General features: G+C 34.2%; 1 protein-coding gene across 11 annotated transcripts in view; it reads left to right on the forward strand.

The window, feature by feature from the left end:
• nfasca (neurofascin homolog (chicken) a) overlaps positions 1 to 18,002 on the forward strand; it is a 167,250-nt gene that overhangs the window by 115,046 nt on the left and 34,202 nt on the right. For 7 of the 11 annotated variants that reach the window (XM_056467938.1, XM_056467944.1, XM_056467947.1 and 4 more), the window contains 18 exons: positions 3,146 to 3,257; positions 3,733 to 3,917; positions 4,004 to 4,135; positions 4,244 to 4,387; positions 4,482 to 4,593; positions 7,242 to 7,408; positions 7,497 to 7,644; positions 8,293 to 8,423; positions 8,852 to 8,893; positions 9,031 to 9,132; positions 11,311 to 11,508; positions 11,600 to 11,670; positions 11,754 to 11,976; positions 12,331 to 12,446; positions 12,641 to 12,851; positions 12,961 to 13,080; positions 14,000 to 14,173; positions 14,432 to 14,461. In XM_056467938.1, coding sequence (XP_056323913.1) covers positions 3,146 to 3,257; positions 3,733 to 3,917; positions 4,004 to 4,135; positions 4,244 to 4,387; positions 4,482 to 4,593; positions 7,242 to 7,408; positions 7,497 to 7,644; positions 8,293 to 8,423; positions 8,852 to 8,893; positions 9,031 to 9,132; positions 11,311 to 11,508; positions 11,600 to 11,670; positions 11,754 to 11,976; positions 12,331 to 12,446; positions 12,641 to 12,851; positions 12,961 to 13,080; positions 14,000 to 14,173; positions 14,432 to 14,461 — 2,418 coding nt within the window. The remainder of the gene's footprint in view (positions 1 to 3,145; positions 3,258 to 3,732; positions 3,918 to 4,003; positions 4,136 to 4,243; positions 4,388 to 4,481; positions 4,594 to 7,241; positions 7,409 to 7,496; positions 7,645 to 8,292; positions 8,424 to 8,851; positions 8,894 to 9,030; positions 9,133 to 11,310; positions 11,509 to 11,599; positions 11,671 to 11,753; positions 11,977 to 12,330; positions 12,447 to 12,640; positions 12,852 to 12,960; positions 13,081 to 13,999; positions 14,174 to 14,431; positions 14,462 to 18,002) is intronic. The other 4 variants (XM_056467946.1, XM_056467948.1, XM_056467945.1 and 1 more) reach the window with 3 other exon arrangements.

Below are 18,002 nucleotides of genomic sequence, written 5' to 3' on the forward strand. Positions count from 1 at the left end.
TGTAGTAAAGCTTATGTTTTTTATATACAGTAACTGTCTAAGCAATTTTTGGGGTCAGCTAAAATGTGTTGTAGTTTGAAGAGCAAGAATTCTGATCTGTGGTAATTGCTTAATTATCCTAATCAGGCTGCTCATTACCGAGATATGAAAATGGAAGAAAGCAGATTAGGCAAGAGGCTAGAGGTGCTCATTAATATTTCAGTAAATTTAATCCAATGATAACCATGTGCAAATCCGCACACATGTATCCAAGGATATGGCCTACGGGAGATACTGAAAATATGAGGAAAATGTGTAAATTGCAAACCCTGTCAAAAACAAGTCTAAATCACATTTCATTCCAAAAACAAATGAGAAAATGGGGAATTAATTATGTATTTATTAATTTGTTTCTTTCTTTGTATATGTAGCAATAGAAGAAATTAAGAAACCACTTTAAAAGTCTAAGTTTCTCTAGAAAATAGTTTTTTTTCCTTCTAACTACTGTCAATTATTACAAATGTAAATACCAGTGTTGTCACATAGATAACATATAGATATTTTTTAGATTTGTTTTAAAGGTAATGTTTTTAGACCTTTATAGAATAAAACAAATATAACATTTTTAATAAAATTTTATACAATTTTTAACTAAAAAAAAAGGGGTTGATTTAATTTGTACAATTAATTATATTCATATAAGTTATATAATATAATGTAGTTTAAAGCTATATTAATCCCCCTGGGGCAATTCATTCTGACATGGTGGTTCTTTACATATAACAAGAATGACACACTCAACCCAATAAACACCAACACTTAACATCAAGTACACAAACATAAAACTGAAAATAATAATAATAATAATAGTATATAATGTAAACAATAATATTATAATATTATAAAATATAATAAAATTATATAATGTAAACAATAATATTATAATATTATAAAATATTATAATATTATATAATGGAAACAATAATATTATAATATTATAAAATATAATAATGTAATATAATGTAAACAATAAAATTATAATATTATAAAATGTAATAATATTATATAATGTAAACAATAATATTATAATGTTTTAAAATATAATGACCCTGTATTTAATTTTTTATATTTAAAATGTGCTTCATAAAATGAAAAATCTACATTAAAAAAATCAATTTAAAATCACTAATTTTTGAGATTCATCTAAGTATTGATATTCATTGATAGTCATTTTGACGATATTGTGAGGACCAGGGTTTAACGGGGTATATGCACGTGGATTTTTAATTTCAGTCAGCCAGCCCCAGGTCTTCTGGTTAATTGTCATCCCATAAAAAATCGCCATGTTTAAGATCTGATTTCTTTTTAAAAAAAACAGCGATCTTCACTGCCTGGCTGATTCGATATAAAGTTGGTATCATACCAAACAAGAAGCACTGCATTAAATGCTATTTTTGCACGGCATGTCTTTAAAATATGGAAATTTATTTTACCCCAGTATTTTTTTGTGCTAGCCTTCTGCTAATTACGGCGCCTGCATTTAAATGGTTTTTCATCCCTTTTTACGCATAAACTACCAAATGGATGCTTAAGTCTATTTAACTGAATGTATTGTAATTACATTAAAGCATTGATGCTAAAAAAGGAACCTTATGAAATTGAAAATAGTCACATAAAAAACCTTCCCCGGATTTCATCATTGGCTAAAAAACACTAGCAATGCATACTGTAGCCCATTTAAATCAAGTATTCTCTTAGTTCCTGACTCAAACGTATAGCATTGTGGGTTCCCTCTGTCAGTGAACGGACATCGCTGTCGTCACAGACACACGTGACAATGGCATGAAACATGTGTTCACAGTCTAATCTCTCAGGCTTCGTCCTCCCACTAATGTCACCAACAAAGGCTGTTGCCAGCACCTCTCCAATGCTAATGGCTCACAGCTAATCTTACTAGATATACATTACAATAGAGACTAATACTGCCCTGCTCATCAAGTCTTCCTCAGGGAGAAGATTGTCTGTCTTTACAAAACCATTTTTTTTTTGTCCACAACTAACCATCTGTCTGTCCTCACAGCTTTATGATTATTTTTTATGCTTGTATTATTTATGCATACAGAATTCAAATGATTATGGTGGTACAGTATAATGGAGGAGTTTGATGATAGAAAAATACAACAGCGATTTACTGTTTTTTTTAGCATTTGTTTGAAATAACCTGGTAAAATCTATCATTCAGAAGTTTCAGATCAGTAGGATATTTATTGTTTTTATGCAGAAATTATGCATTCAATTTCAGGCAAGACATTACCATTTGAAGGGCAATTCAGCATTATAGAAAGATTTCTGAAGACTGGATGCTGAAATTCAGCTTTGAATCAAAGAAATATATATATATATATATATATATATATATATATATATATATATATATATATATATATATATATATTTATTATTATTATTATTTTTTTTTTTAAATGAACACTTTAACAATAGTAACTTATTTGTTCAGTATTAATATGTTGAATGGTTATTATTTTGTATTATTTATTCAAATCATTATTACTAGTTTAGTGTATTTATAATCACACAAATGCAAAAGCTATTGATCTGTAGTGTACAATATATTTATATAAAATTAAAATATTATATTATAATTATAAAATATTTGTTAAACTCTATTTAAAGATTTGTAGCTTTTAATTTAGTGTAATGTTAATTATACATTTTATTTTTCTTCAATTCTTAAAAAAAAAAAGAAATCACTGACTAAAATATTAATTAGTTTCTTTACATAAAAGAAATGTAATATTTGTTCATGTGAGAGACATAATTATTGTCTTACTGCATATTAAAGCCTATTTCCATCTCTGAGTAAAACAGTGAAAGCAAAAATGTAATTCTGACATTGTTTATTTACTTTGTATCATAATATATTAACTTATGTTTTATCTCATTATATCTATTAAAATGAAGTGCAGAAATATGCATCCATATATTCCAACACATTAATACATGTATATTGCGCAATTGCAAACTGGATCTAAAATTAATCTATGAAATAATTAAAGCATAAAATACCTTGGTGTTCTCTCCCACCTCAAGCATTTTTGTCTCTTTTTTTTTGTATGTTAATACGTTTTTTTCTTCTATTTCACAGTGCGTAATATACCAGAAACCCAGCCCACCTTTCTATCTCCAACGGGCTTGTCCAGCTCCAAGATGGTGCTCAGAGGAGAAGAGCTTCTCCTGGAGTGTATAGCAGCTGGAGTGTGAGTGTATACCAGTGTTTTTAAGTACTATATAAACTGTTCTATTTGTTAATACTTACAATAAATACACATTTATTTTGATTGTCTGTAAATTTTAATAGGAAAAAGCACAAAAATAAAATAAAAGCATTTAATACTTAATAGCAAAGCATCAATACAAAGCTGCTTTTTACACTTCATAAAAGCAGTCATTTTTAAATGGAGAGATTGTCACCTGCTCAGAAACACAATAATGTGGTTCAAATTGTGAACAAGCTTATTCTGTTAAATCAGATTCATTGATACGTTCAGAGTTAGTCTCCATTAAAACAAAATTTCAACTGTCAAAACCTTTTTAGCTGTAGTTTTAGCTGTACTCAACAATTGCAACACTGATGCATCCACATATTCATTTCCCAAATGCAGAATGTATTTAGGTAGTATAGTAATTTCTCAATGAAATACATCTGTTTTGTTTCTTCAACTGGTTCCTCAGACCAACTCCTACCATTACCTGGTCCAAAAGAGGAGGAGACCTGCCAGCGAAAAAAGTCAGGATTGGGAACTTCGACAAAACCTTACGCATCCTCAATGTGTCTGAGGAAGACATTGGCAGCTACACCTGCATGGCCAGCAACAGAATTGGCAGCATTCGCCACACCGTTGAAGTCCAGGTCAAAGGTGAGCAATTGAGAAAACACAACTGATGCCCATTATGTCTGAAAAAACTGATTATTTTATTCCACTGTCTTAAATTCCATTTACAGCTGCTCCGTTTTGGCTAGAAAAGCCCAGCAATCTGGTTCTTGCGCCTGAGGAGAGTGGACGATTAGTGTGTCGTGCCAACGGGAGTCCCAAACCCACTATTCAATGGCTGGTGAATGGAGAACCCATTGAAAGTCAGTCAACTTTTGCTTGTCATGTTTGAACAGATTGAGTTTTAAATCATAAGCAACAATGTGTATATATTTCTGTTTTTTTTTGTGTGTGTGTGTGTGTAACTTCAGGTTCACTGCCCAACCCAAATCGGAGAGTTCTTGATGACACAATCATATTTGAGACGGTTCAGTTTGAAAGCAGTGCAGTTTACCAGTGTAACGCCTCCAATGAGCATGGTTATCTACTGGCCAATGCTTTCGTCAGCGTTTTGGGTAGGACAGGATGAAGCGAATTGGTGCAGAATGTCCATATAGCTCACATGGTGTGCAAATTGTGAGATGTTGATGTTGTTGTGTTTTTCCCTAGATATGGCACCACGGATGCTTGGCCCGAAAAACCAGCTGATCAAAGTCATTGAAAACAACAGGACCTTTCTCGAGTGTCCTTTCTTTGGCTCACCGCTCCCTTTACTTCGCTGGTACGTTTACATTCAATTGTTGTAAACGGTACTTGTTCACAATATTTGATCAATTATTTGATCAAAAATACAGTAACACCAATGTAAATATTGTAAAATATTGTTACAATTTAAAATAAATGATTCCTATTTTGAAATGTTGCTTACATGTGATGAATTTAAATCAGCCTTTGCTTTTGGCTCATATTTAGGCATATTTAGAGCAAGAATCATTTGATGACATTAACACTCCATTTAAGGATTATAGTGCAGACCCAAAACATATACAGTATATTTTTCCTCATTTTATACATTAATACTAATTCTTTCAAAGCACTGTTGGAATATCTAGCCAATTCCATGCGTGTTCAATAAAAAAAGGGTCAGGAGAGAGTTTTCTTCAATGTCAAAAATATTAGCAATTTATTAGATACAAATTAATAATTCGAGGACAGAGCTCTGGGTTACGTTACCCCAATGCAGTACAAGATTTACACCCTGGAGGTTCGTAACTAACTTACATTTCCCTTACTCCAGCATATATACACAACTGATATTAATAGGTGGAGTTTTGGTGTAACGTCACTTATCAGTCATTCTGCAGTCCTTTGGCTGTTGGACCCAAACATGCTTCCTCTTTCTGCAACTTTTCTCCACATACCAGAACTGAACAGTTAAGTGCATCTTCAATATATTTCACAACTTCTACAAGCACCCAGCTCCTTGTGACATGTCTAGACTTCTTGTTAGACAGAAGTCTGGAGTAAGGCCCCCCCGCACTATGTTTATTCGTATTCTGCTATTTCCCTCTTGTCAGCAGTTCCATCTAAGAAGTATGCAGCACAGTAAGAAAGAATTATGTTTGGTTAATATATGGTATCATACAAAAGAAAAAAAAATATTAATCTGTTGTTAGTCTAAACATTTTTTTTTATAAAAAATAAAGACACAAAGGTGATAAAATAAATTCCTTTCACACTTGTTCAAAACATAAATATGATCACTTATTGGTTTATATAGTTTTATAAGTTTACTTCAGAGTATGTTGTTTCAATTTTACCCTAAATATGTTACACTGAAAAATGATTAAATCATTTTCCTCCCAATTGTAAATGAAATTATACTGTATTATAAAGAATTGGTGTCTGCCTCAAATCAAATGTTCTTTTCTGTACTTATTGTAAAAGAATTCTATGTTTCAGGTAAATTTTGTGACCTGTACTTATTAAAATATATTAAAGAATAGTTGAATATACCTAATTTAATTATATTCCTGACAAAAGGGTAAACATAGTAGGTTAAACAAAAGTGGAATGGAAATTTATTTTAAATTATTATTTAAAATAAAAAAGGAATTTAAAATGTAAAATAGCCAGTATATTTGAGACTGCAATCCTTAAATACATAATTTTTGATATGTAATCTAAGGTTTCTTGTTCTAATTTTTTTATATAAAAATTTATAAAAATGGATATAAACTACTGTTACAGACAGTGAATGGCATTTTAGTGGGTCTTTAGTGGGTCTGTAAATCATGGTAAAAAATGTAAGATAGTCATTATAGATCTTTTAAAGGTGCTGTATGTTTTTGACTCTTCTAAAGCATAAATATACCATAATAAGCTTAATATTTAAGAAACATGCTAAGTGAACGTTCTTGTTTATCTGAAAAACAATGCTGAAGTCAGTTATTCTGCTTTGAAAATGTCTTTAACGTGTCTTGTTTTGGTTCTTTTAAGCCGTCCACTGCCAATTTAACCAATTATATTTCAGCACCCCGGGTTGCCTTGGTGGAAAACCGTGTATTTCATTCATTCATTCAGAAAGGCTGTGCATGGCCTAAATGCGGCCTCTGGTGGACAGTTGCATACTCCGAAATGAGACACAGATTCAGAGTTTCACGTGAGGTTATTAATTAACAAACAATATAAGTATTCCAAATGTTAACATTAGGTGAGCAGGTTGCATTGTAACCCCGTCTCCTAACAACACGCTACGTGAGGAGATTTAAATACAGCCATTCAGAAGCACAGAATATGCACTCACTCATGAAATGGTAAGGTTTATAATCAAATTAATACATATTAAGCCTCTTTAACATTATTAAATGTAGATGCTGAATCACTGATATGTGTTGGTTTGCATTATTTCACATTTCTAAAGTTCAATTTCAAACGGTTTATTTTATTTTCAAGATTTGAGGTGAACTATCTGCAGCTGCTTTCAGTAGTATGGCAATAGATGTCATGTAAAATGCCATTCAAACTCACATGTTAGCATTTTACACTGAATAAAGCACAAGAGGTTTTCTGTTGTTTAGCTGCAAGAAAAAGAAGCTGTTTCTAATATATCAATTCGAGGAGTTGGTTGGAACAAAAGCTCCTTTTAATATTAAAAACATATTCCTTCTATCGTGTGCTGTTGCTTTTATATAGAACATGATTTAAATCAGCCTTTAGTCTCGATAGTCAGGCTCGCTTCTGTTGGTCCTCAATATGGCAAGCTGCTCTTGAGTTTGTTTTGATCCAGAAATGAAATCCCTAGTTCAACCACTGGGTGTCAAACTTACATACTGCACCTTTAATGTTTTGTTTAAACAGAACACATTCTAATGCATAAATCAAAATTCAGCTAAATTAGACTTTATTGTTTGTTATTTATGTGTTCAGGTTTAAGAACGGCCTTGGCAGTGGTTTGGATGGTGGTCACTACAGGCTATACCACAACGGCACTTTGGAGATCAAACAGGCCCGGACAGAAGACCAGGGCACCTACACCTGTGTTGCCAGCAACATTCTGGGCAAGATGGAGAATCAAGTGCGCCTGGAGGTTAAAGGTGAGACCCTAAGGAAATATATCTTGTTGTCTCTGTGTGAAATTATGAATGCCCTTGTTTCCTATATGATTGTTGTGATCCATTTCAGAGCCCACAAGAATAGTCCGCGCACCTGAACATGTGACCGAACCCAGAGGAACCACAGTTCGATTCGACTGTCGAGTTAAACATGATCCTTCCCTTCTTGCTACAGTCACATGGCTGAAAGATGACAAGCCTCTGAGCTTCAGCTGGATGTAATGGCACATAACATTATATCTATGATACACTCAAACTATTTCTCTGCTTATTATCACAAATTAATTTTTGTGAATTTATTAGCATTATAATATACAATTTATTTTATTTACTTGCTATTTATTCACCTTTAAGTGGTTTCAAGCCTTTGTGTTTAAGACAATCAATATTTTGAAAATGTTGAGAATCAGTTGTCATTGCAGAAATAAAATTAATACAATGTAATATTATGCCTTACATTCAGATGTGTATAATAATTAAACAAGTTCTCCTTTATATGTAAAATGGCCTCAAAATGAGACTTAACTTACACTGAAAAGTAAAGAAAAAAAATATATATAAATTTAATACTATAGAAAGAACAAAATTGTTAATGTATTAATTTTATAATTATATTGTTATTAATCTTGTATTGTTATTAATCTATTAAGATATATATTGATGTTGAATTGGTAAAATGTGCCTGAGAACAAAATATGGTACAGTATAAGAATATTAGCAATATTAGAATATCGATGAACTGTATTTATTCAATTTAATGCATCCTTTCTGAAAAAAAATGTTACTTACCTTTTTTTAAGAATGAAAAATCTATCTACTTAAAAGCTTATACACTGTACATGACGTCTAATTCCTGTATGTTTTAGTGGCCGGTTGAAAAAGGATGATGAGTCCTTGACCATTTACAATGTCAATCCAGACGATGGAGGAACCTACACATGCACAGCCAAAACTGAGATAGACGAGGACACTGCCTCAGCTCGCCTTACAGTTACAGGTACACACACTTTCACACACATGCACGCACGCACATCTACACACACACACACACACACACACCTTACAATAGATGTAGATGTACAATAGATACCTCTCTTTATGGACTCATTCCATGTTGCTAATTGCTTGAAACTGACTTGATAATAGATACTAAGTGGATATGGACATGTCAAATAGAACATGAACCATATCCAAACACTCCCTAAACCCTTTTTATTTACATGTGCAGCTACTAGATTAATTCCACTTAAAATTAACACCACAAAACACCTTTTACAAAATAGAGCATGCTTTTGTTAATTCTTTGCTTGAATAGTGTACTTCTGTGCCTTTTATAGCTACTGTATAGTGTTTGTCTCTTATTACACTTATCTACTAATAGTCAAACTAACCCTTGACCTCTGACCTTTGACCTTTACCTCGTAGATAATGACAGCTCGTCTGCTTCAAATCGTAGTGCCTCTGCAGGTAACATATCTAGGATGGTTCTTTTTAATGTTCACTTAAAGCCTCTAACAGTCAGTCTCTATTTTGTGTTCTTATTGCGAACTTCTGAGAATTATTAGCACTTGTTTAAGTTAATGTAGTTGTTCTGTTCTCCACAGGTCGACCCGACCCACCTCAGGATCTGGAGCTCTCTGACCCTTTAGCACGCAGTGTCAGACTCACCTGGGTGCCCGGAAATGAAAACAACAGTCCTGTTACACGTAAGTAAAGAGCCCAAAGAAAAAGAAAATTTCAAGTTTTCGTAAGTTAAGCATTTAGGCTTAATCCAAAATCTATTTTTGTACCCCTAATCTTGAAGCCCGTCCCCTTCACACACTGTTTCAAGGGCCAATGGGAAGGGGAAGGGCTTCAAAATGTACCCTTAAGAAATGGGACACCACTACAACACCTGCACACATCTTCATATGTCTTCGCAATCTCTTGCTTCATATGAGACTGACGATGGCGACTGCTGTAGTTATTCCAGTTGCATAATTTTTTTTGGTATTGATCTTCAGGAAATCTCTGAAGGCAATGATATCATGTTATCATAATGATATAATGTGGCAATGAGCTCATAACTGTACTGTGCATTTACACCCGGGCCATCTTCATCTATGTAAACAAACGAAAACAACATTAACATTATACCAGACACTGTAAAAAGGTCATTCCCAGCCACTAGACTTTTCTGACAGGGTATTCAAGTGTCATCGAGTGTCAGAATGTTGTGGGACTATAATCCAGGAGTTATTATTAGGGATTACAGATAGCGATATTTATCGGTCTTTATTTTAGCCTTTTTTTTTTTTAAACCATGACGGCAAAACATGTACGCCATTATAAATGTATTAAAACATATGCTTGTTTGTTGTAAAGTTTGTAATAATGACAAATATACTAATTTGTGCATCTCCTGACTTTTCAATACCCCTTGGTTTTGAGTGTGGTCCTGAAAAATCTCTGTTTCAGGGGCTATCTAGCCCTTCCCCTTAGCCCTACGCCTTCAACTAAAGAAAGGGGGAAGGACTAAGGGGTAGAATTGGGATTGTGCCTTAGTCACCTCTTTTCATTTTTCTTTAGGTCACGATTGTTATTTAATGTCATTATTATTATTATTATTTGTATTTGTAGGAAAAAAGAGCTACAGTGGTTTCCATGGTTATTGACATATTTAATATTGGCAATTTTTGCAGGAAGGGCCAATTTGTTATTATTCATATTATTCTTTTTGACAATGACTTTCAGGCAATCATTTTAAGTTTGATTATATTATGTCTAAAAATGTAAAAATCAATATTTACCATATTTATTTCTTACTTTTGAGTTATTTTTAAACTATTAGGTATAACAACCAGGGTGTTAAGCGGGGTCTTAAAAAAGTACATTTCCCTATGTTCACCTAAAGTTACCCAATTGGACCAACACCCATCTAATCAAAGTTTTATTCATTGACTCTATTTACCAGCATGGTAATACATTTAAATACATTTAGATTATTATAGTTTTTAAAACAAGTCAAATTTGTTTTAAAGAGCAGCGAATTTCATCCAAATAAAACAATATGAAAATAAAAATTTATCCTAGAGCACAGTTGCAGGTTTTAAAGAATTAGGCATGTTAATGGTTAATAAAAGAGTGTGATTAATAAAATTAGGAATGATATGTAAAAAGTTTAATAATATAGTTTGCAGTTATTTGCTGAACTATTTTCAAATGGTGAGGTAACAGCATGCATATAGTACTAGGGGTTGGGATTTTAATTTATATTTATTTATTTTTAGATAAATAAATATTTAGAAGTGTAGTAGGGAAACATGTTTTTCTACAACAGTACAATCATGTGGAACAAATGACCAAAACCGATCAAGGAAATAAAAGACTTAATGAGGTTCAAAGAAGCCATCAAAAGATGGTTGTTTGATCATGATAGTAAGTTTGCATGGTGGATGATGATGTTTTTTGATATTTTATTTTAGTTTCTGTTTTAAAACGTGGAGGTACAGTTTGTTTTATGCATAACTGTACTTTGCAGCCATACATTGTTTATTAACAGCGAGGACCACAATGGAAACAAACTCAGGGCTTTATTGTGTTTTTATTCTTGACAATTGTATGTCAAAATGTATGGGATACTTGTCTTTTATACAGTTTGTTCAAAATCGGTCAAATAAGATTCAATTCAATTAAAAAAGAAACGTTATGTTGAAAAAAATGTCTATGTATACAACTAGAGTTTGCTTGCTTTGACACATTATTTAAAATTTATGGCTAAGAAATACTTTTTTTTTTTTAATAGAGCAAGTAAAGATCTTTTCCATTTTTCCATTAGAAAAGTCTGGTGAAATCTGCAGAAACCCTGTATAATCCTCACGGTCTTTTCCCTTGCATTACTGCAGATTTCCTAGTCCAGTTTGAAGAGGACAGGTGGGAGCCAGGGAAGTGGCAGAACCTGTCAATTTATGATTGGAATCTAAACTCAGTTAACCTTCAGCTATCACCATTCGTCAACTACCAGTTCAGAGTGATTGCGATCAATGCTGTGGGTCAGAGTCAACCCAGCCACCCCTCTGCACGTTATCAGACCAGTGGAGCCCGTAAGACATTGCTTATATTGTGTATATTGACTAGTATTAGTGGTCAAAATACAAGTTGATACATTTACTAATATAAAAGCATCTGTTTTAGCTCCTGATGTTGTCCCAAGTGGACTTAAAGGGTGGGGAAGCAAGAAAAACAACATGGAGATCACATGGCAGGTAAAGTGAATGGTCAATTTTAGGAAGAAAAAAAGAAGATAGATGTGACTTTCATTGACTTAATTTACCTTTACATGTCACAGGCCATGCAGAACACAGAAAGGAATGGGCCAAACCTGCGATATGTGCTCTCCTGGAGAAGTAAAGAAACAGGAGAAGAGTGGAATAACATCACCACAGCCAAAACAAAACACATTGTCCATAATACAGACACCTACGTCCCTTATGAGATCAAAATACAGGCTGTCAATGACTTTGGACATGGCCCAGAGTCAAACATGGTCATTGGTTATTCTGGGGAAGACAGTAAGTACTATCATTTCATCTTTAATGACACTTTTGAGGCCCAAATATGCTCAAAGAACAAACCAGGGAAAGGCTTTACAGAAAAAAGTAGACATCTAATTGTTAGCACTGTTTTATGTGTTTTAAATAAACATGATGTGACTTAGCTGGAGTGTAGAATTGTAGAGATATTCACATTTCTATATCAGATGCTTTCTTAACTGCTGTTTTCTCACAGCTCACAGACATTTTACCTCTAAACAAAAATGCAAAAGAGCTAGCTTGGTTGGGAGTAAATTGGAACCTGCTTTGTCATTCACAGATACTGTTGTGTTTGCTGCTTCATTTGGTACTAATAATAATTTTCCCCTTCAGAACCATCCACTGCACCAACAGATCTCAGGGTGTCAAAGATCAACAGTACAAAAGTCAATGTTCACTGGGAGCCTGTGGAGCCCAGCAGTGTAAATGGAGAATTTAAAGAATACAAGGTGAGTGACTTTATATCTGCCAGACACAAAACAGATAGAAACATCTCGTTCACCAACCATGCATTTGCACATATGTGTGCGAAAATGTATGTGCAAATGTGTTCTTGCAGATATTTACCTTATGATTATATTGCACTATGTCTATTAAATTTGCTAGGACAGCTAATTGATATCTCTTTTCATCATATTCTCAGTTGTACTACTGGCGGGAGGCCAGTCTAATAAAGGGCCTGAAAGTAAATAAGACAAAGTTGCATAAGGGATTCTTTACCACGGCAGAACATCCCTCTGGCATCCTGACAGAGCTCTATCCATACAGCAAATACAAAATGTACATGGTGGTTGCTAACCGAGAACATGAAGGGCCGCAAAGCAATACTGTGGAATTTTACACCAAGGAGGGAGGTATGATTTGTCATGCGCTGCTGTAATGGTGTAGAATAATGAGTTATTAAATAGGTGGTGTTTAAAACAAAAAGCAGAATATGAATAGTTTTTTTTAATCCTTTCACAGAGCCAGGGGCTCCAAAATACTTCAGGATTCTGAGGCACACGGACGTGGTTCACCTGAAGTGGGACAAACCACTGGAGCCAAACGGTGTCCTGATTGGATACACACTTCAGTACCACACAGGTAAGCTCACCTTCCCAACAAATTATAAACATGCTGAATACACTCAAAAAGCCAGAACATGAAAGAAAATGAAAATAAGCATGCTATATGCACTCAGAATACTTTAACAAACAATTAGAAACATGTTACATGAACTCAAAACATGCTAACAAATGATTAGAAACAATACATGTACTCAGAACTTACTAGAAACTTATTATTAGCATGTTATGTCCACTCAGAACATGCTAGTGAACAGTTATGAACTTGCTATGTGTTTTCAGAACATGCTAGCAAACAGATGTAAACATGTTGTAGCTACATGCTCATAACACCCCAGTAACAGAGTAGAAACATGCTGTGTGCACTCAGAACATATTAGCAAACCTTTAGAAACATGCTACATTTTCTCAGCACACCCAAGCAAACCATTATAAACATACTACATGCACTCAGAAAATGCTAGCAAATTACTATTAGCATAGTATGTGCACATGGAACATGGTAACGAACAGTTATAAACATGCTATGTGTATTCAGAACATGCTAGCAAACAGATATAAACAAGTTGTAGCTACATGTTCGTAACACCCTAGTAAGGGAGTAGAAACATGCTGTGTGCACTCAGAACATATTGGCAAACCTTTAGAAACATGCTACATTTACTCAGCACACCCAAGCAAACCATTATAAACATACTACATATCTCAGTACGTGCTAGCAAACCTTTAGAAACATGCTACATACAGTACATTAAGCATGTTAGCAAATGGTTAGAAATATGCTACATACATTATTAGCATACTATTAGAAAACTGAGGCTGAGAGTTTTGCATAATTAAAGCACCACTCAAAGTTTCTCACAAAATTTGAGGTTTCTGTTACTATTCTTGTCCACAGAAGAACACGTCTTCATTTTCTTGTGCTTTTTCTGTTCCAGTGAACGGCACACAGGCAGGAGAGAGGAAAGTCCAGAGTTTCCCACCCAATGTGACGGAGTACGTCATGAATCTGCCTCACCGCTTCACGCGCTTCAAGTTTTTCCTAGCAGCCCGTACGCAGGTCGGAGCAGGAGAAGTGTACGCCGTCGAGTCTCCGCACTTCGCTAATGAAGGTTAGAAAGCAGGTCTTTTGTCTCCTGTGAGTTGTTATAGTGAATCTGAGAGCAGAATCATTGCGTGTTCCTGTCTGTGCTCCACCCTGTCAATCTCTGTCTCCTTTTAATAATACTTGTCTGTCTCATTCACACTGTTGTTTCCTGATGCTCTGTGGTGTCTTTTAACTCTCTTAACTGCTGGATTTCTTCTTTGTCTTCTCTGACTTGCATGTCTGCCCTCTTCTCCTCCTGTCTTTCCTGTGGTGTTGACTGAAGGCACCCCAGATACTGACTCTACAGTTGTAGGTAATGGGGGAATGAATGGACTGCCGGGCTGCCCGTCTGTCTCTGCTTCTGCCTTACTGTCTGCCTTTTTTGTCCAATTCTGGATGTTTGTTTTCGAAAAACTCAAGAGTGCAGCTGAGCATGTAAACATACTACCGTGTTTTGGATTTCTAGGCAAACTCAAGTAGCCCAAATACTGTGCTCAAGTAAACAGAATAACAAACACATTTGGTATACATTTGTTTAATTAAAGGAGAAGTGTGTAAGTTGAACAGTAGCAACCTGTTTTATTGAATAGCCTGGTTATGAAAAATAAATGCGAAATCAGTCAGAAAAAAAAACAATTGGATATTTTGGATGAAACTAACTTTCTTTTCAGAAGTTTATTAAATTATATTTTGTAGAAAATAGGGCTATAAGCAGAGCAAACCTGGATTTTTTTAAATATATATATATTTTTCCTACCAATTGTGCCATTGTAATTCAGAATGTACTTGAAATAATGAATCATACATTTCTTAGTTTATTTTACCTATTTTCTATCTCAAATAAATATCCCAGCAGGCACAGGACGATACCACGACGTGGACCAACATACCCAAACAATGTGGGGACATAGCATTAAGTATGGAAATGAAATTTGACGTCAGAACACAGCGTCAGGCTGACGTAAATGTCCAACGTCCAAGCTAAAAACAACATAAATATCAATGTCTAATGATGTTATTATGACGTCAGATTCCAACATAGCGCAACGTCGTAGGGACATAGCATAAAGTTTAAGAATGAAAATTGATATCAGAACACAGCATCAGGCCGACGTCAATGTCCAACATCCAACCTGAAAACAACCAAATATCAATGTCTAATGATGTTACAGCTTGATGTTATGTTGACATTACCACTATGACGTCTATCAGACGTTGGATTTTGGTTCCCATACCTGACGAATAAACGTCAGTATTTGACGTTAATATGACGTTGGTTTAAGATGTTGGCTTAAGATGTTGACTCAACATTAGATTTTAGTCACTTTTTCAACAACCTAAAATCAACCAAATATCAATGTCATTTGAAATTGTTATCGGACATCAAAATATCATTGTCCTTAGACACTGGCTAGATATTGAATTTTGGTCAACTGGTGTCACAACCTAAATCTAACCTAATATAATAACGCTGAAATGCCTGCTGGAATTGCTCTCAAAAGTTACTGTATCATTAGTTACTATTACTGTATCGAAAGTTACATAATTTTGCTTCTTAGGTAGGCTTTCTTCAAGGATATTTTTCCTGTGAAAATTAAATTGGGGTTAGAAAATTAAGATTTATTGATTATTTTATTATTATTATTATGAGTCGTAGTAGTAGTAGATGATGACGTAATAGTAATAGTTGTATTTGAGTTCATTGTCTTTAGTTCCTGATTTGCACACTTCACCTTTAAATCTTCTTATTTGCTCCTATGAAAAACAATGCTCATCTGCACTGCATTCTAATGCCTGTCCCTCTCCGTCTGGTTGTCCGTCTGCTCTCATCCATATATCACTGTGTGCTTTCAGGGATGGGCTACACTTCTGCACTTTTGTGAAGTTATTGAATCTGCTCTCAGTCTAGATGATTACAGTTTGATCTCTTTATGATGCTACTATGATGATATTGTCCCTTAAGCGACACACAAATAAGTTTGTGCGATTCTGATGCAATGCGATCCATTCAGTTGACCCGTAATCCCTGATGGCACCTTGCAACTTCAGCCCTGACATCACTTCCTACCACATGCCTTGCTTGGCATATCCCAGCATGCTCTTCTCATCATTTTGGTTTGAAATCTAGCCAGAATGAAAGTGTTGTTCTGGTTTGGGAAACAGAGACCTCTAGGGGCAATGCGTGGATACTGCAGTTTGTTTAAGAAAGGATAGTTCACCCAAAAATGAAAACGTACTCAATATTTACTAATCCACAAGTGTTCATAAATGTTTATGAGCTCACTCCTCTGTTGAAGACAAAAGAAGATATTAAAAAAATTTATCAAAATAAAAATTTACTTGTAACCATTGACGTCCATAGTAGGGAAAACAATAGTACACCGTATTCCATACATTCGATTTGTGTTGAGCAGTGATGGGAATAACGGCGCTATAAATAAATGGTGTCACTAAGTAATGGCGATACTTTTTTCTGTAAGGAGTTATCAAATTAATTACTGTTTCCCCCATTACAATGCTGTTAACTTTACTAACAATAAAATGTGCGTTACTATAATTGAGAACACTGAAGCGGTTTGAAGCACACACCAACAACCAGGAGTCAGAATGATGGCAAATCCAACAAGTTCAAAGGTAGTGTTTCCTAACTGGAAATCTAAGCATTACTTTTCCCTTGTTAAGGTTAAAGGCAAGAATGTTTATGTATCGTGCAACTTATGCCAAGGAAAAAAGGAGTCTCTTCATCAGTGACAAATAATTCTAATCTAATAAAGCACCTGACGTCGTCGCATCCCGCCACAGAATTAGTGGCTACGCAGGTGAAAACGGAGGAGATGAAGCCATGACATCAAGCTAATAAAGCTTAGTTTCTCTCCACCGCAAACACTTATCACTCAGACAAAATTAAACAATATAATATCTAGATATATACTGTAGTTGAGGACATGCTGCCGTTGATCCTCACATTGTCCCACAACATTAAAATAGTGTAGATTAGTATACAATGTTTTTTATTTATTTCGTCATTTATTTAATCATTCGATTTTTTTAAAAGTAACTCAATAGTTACTTTCCCTGGTAATCAGTTACTTTTATAATTATGGAAGTCAATTACTAAATCAGTTACTATTTGTGAGAAGTAACTGTAACAAATTATTCTTAAATGAACGTGCCCAACACTGATGTTGAGACAACATGAAGGAATAAAGTTAGCGTATCGGTTTTTACAAATTTAAGTGGATTGAACTTAAAAAATTAAGTTGTCCCCCTAAAAAACTCAAGAATTGTGTTGTTTTAGCCTAATTTAAATAAGTGGTTTGAACAAACAGCAAATATCATTTTTTGAGTGTAAGTCAATGGTTACTTTCTTCAAAATATCTTTGTTTTCAACAGAATAAAAAGAAACTCAAAGCTTTGGAATAAGAGAAGGGAGAGTAAATGACAGATCATTTTTGGGTGAACTGTGCCTTCAAGGGAAGGAATCATGTTCAGGTTAGGCAAGGAAAATAATAAAGAATTAATAACATTAAAAAGAATTGTTACTTTTGTGAAGAGAATGCTGTTACAGAAGCAAATGACTATGGCAAACAATTGGTCATGTTATTTTGATGGTCCGTTTGTTGAATTGAAGTTACATTGCATCTACATGCCAACTAATTCTCATTAGATTATAAGTAGGTTGGGGTTAGGGTTAGTGTAAGTTGACATGCACTTGCAAAGTTTCTTAGGATCAGTTAAATGTCTGTTTAGCAGCAGTATCCACAGATATTTAGCAGACAGTCTACTAATACTCAAATGGACCATCAAAATAAAGTGTTACCAAACAATTAATCAGTTGCTTGTGTGGTTGACAC

The sequence above is a fragment of the Danio aesculapii genome, chromosome 11 (assembly GCF_903798145.1).
Source record: "Danio aesculapii chromosome 11, fDanAes4.1, whole genome shotgun sequence".
NCBI classification, from domain to species: domain Eukaryota; kingdom Metazoa; phylum Chordata; class Actinopteri; order Cypriniformes; family Danionidae; genus Danio; species Danio aesculapii.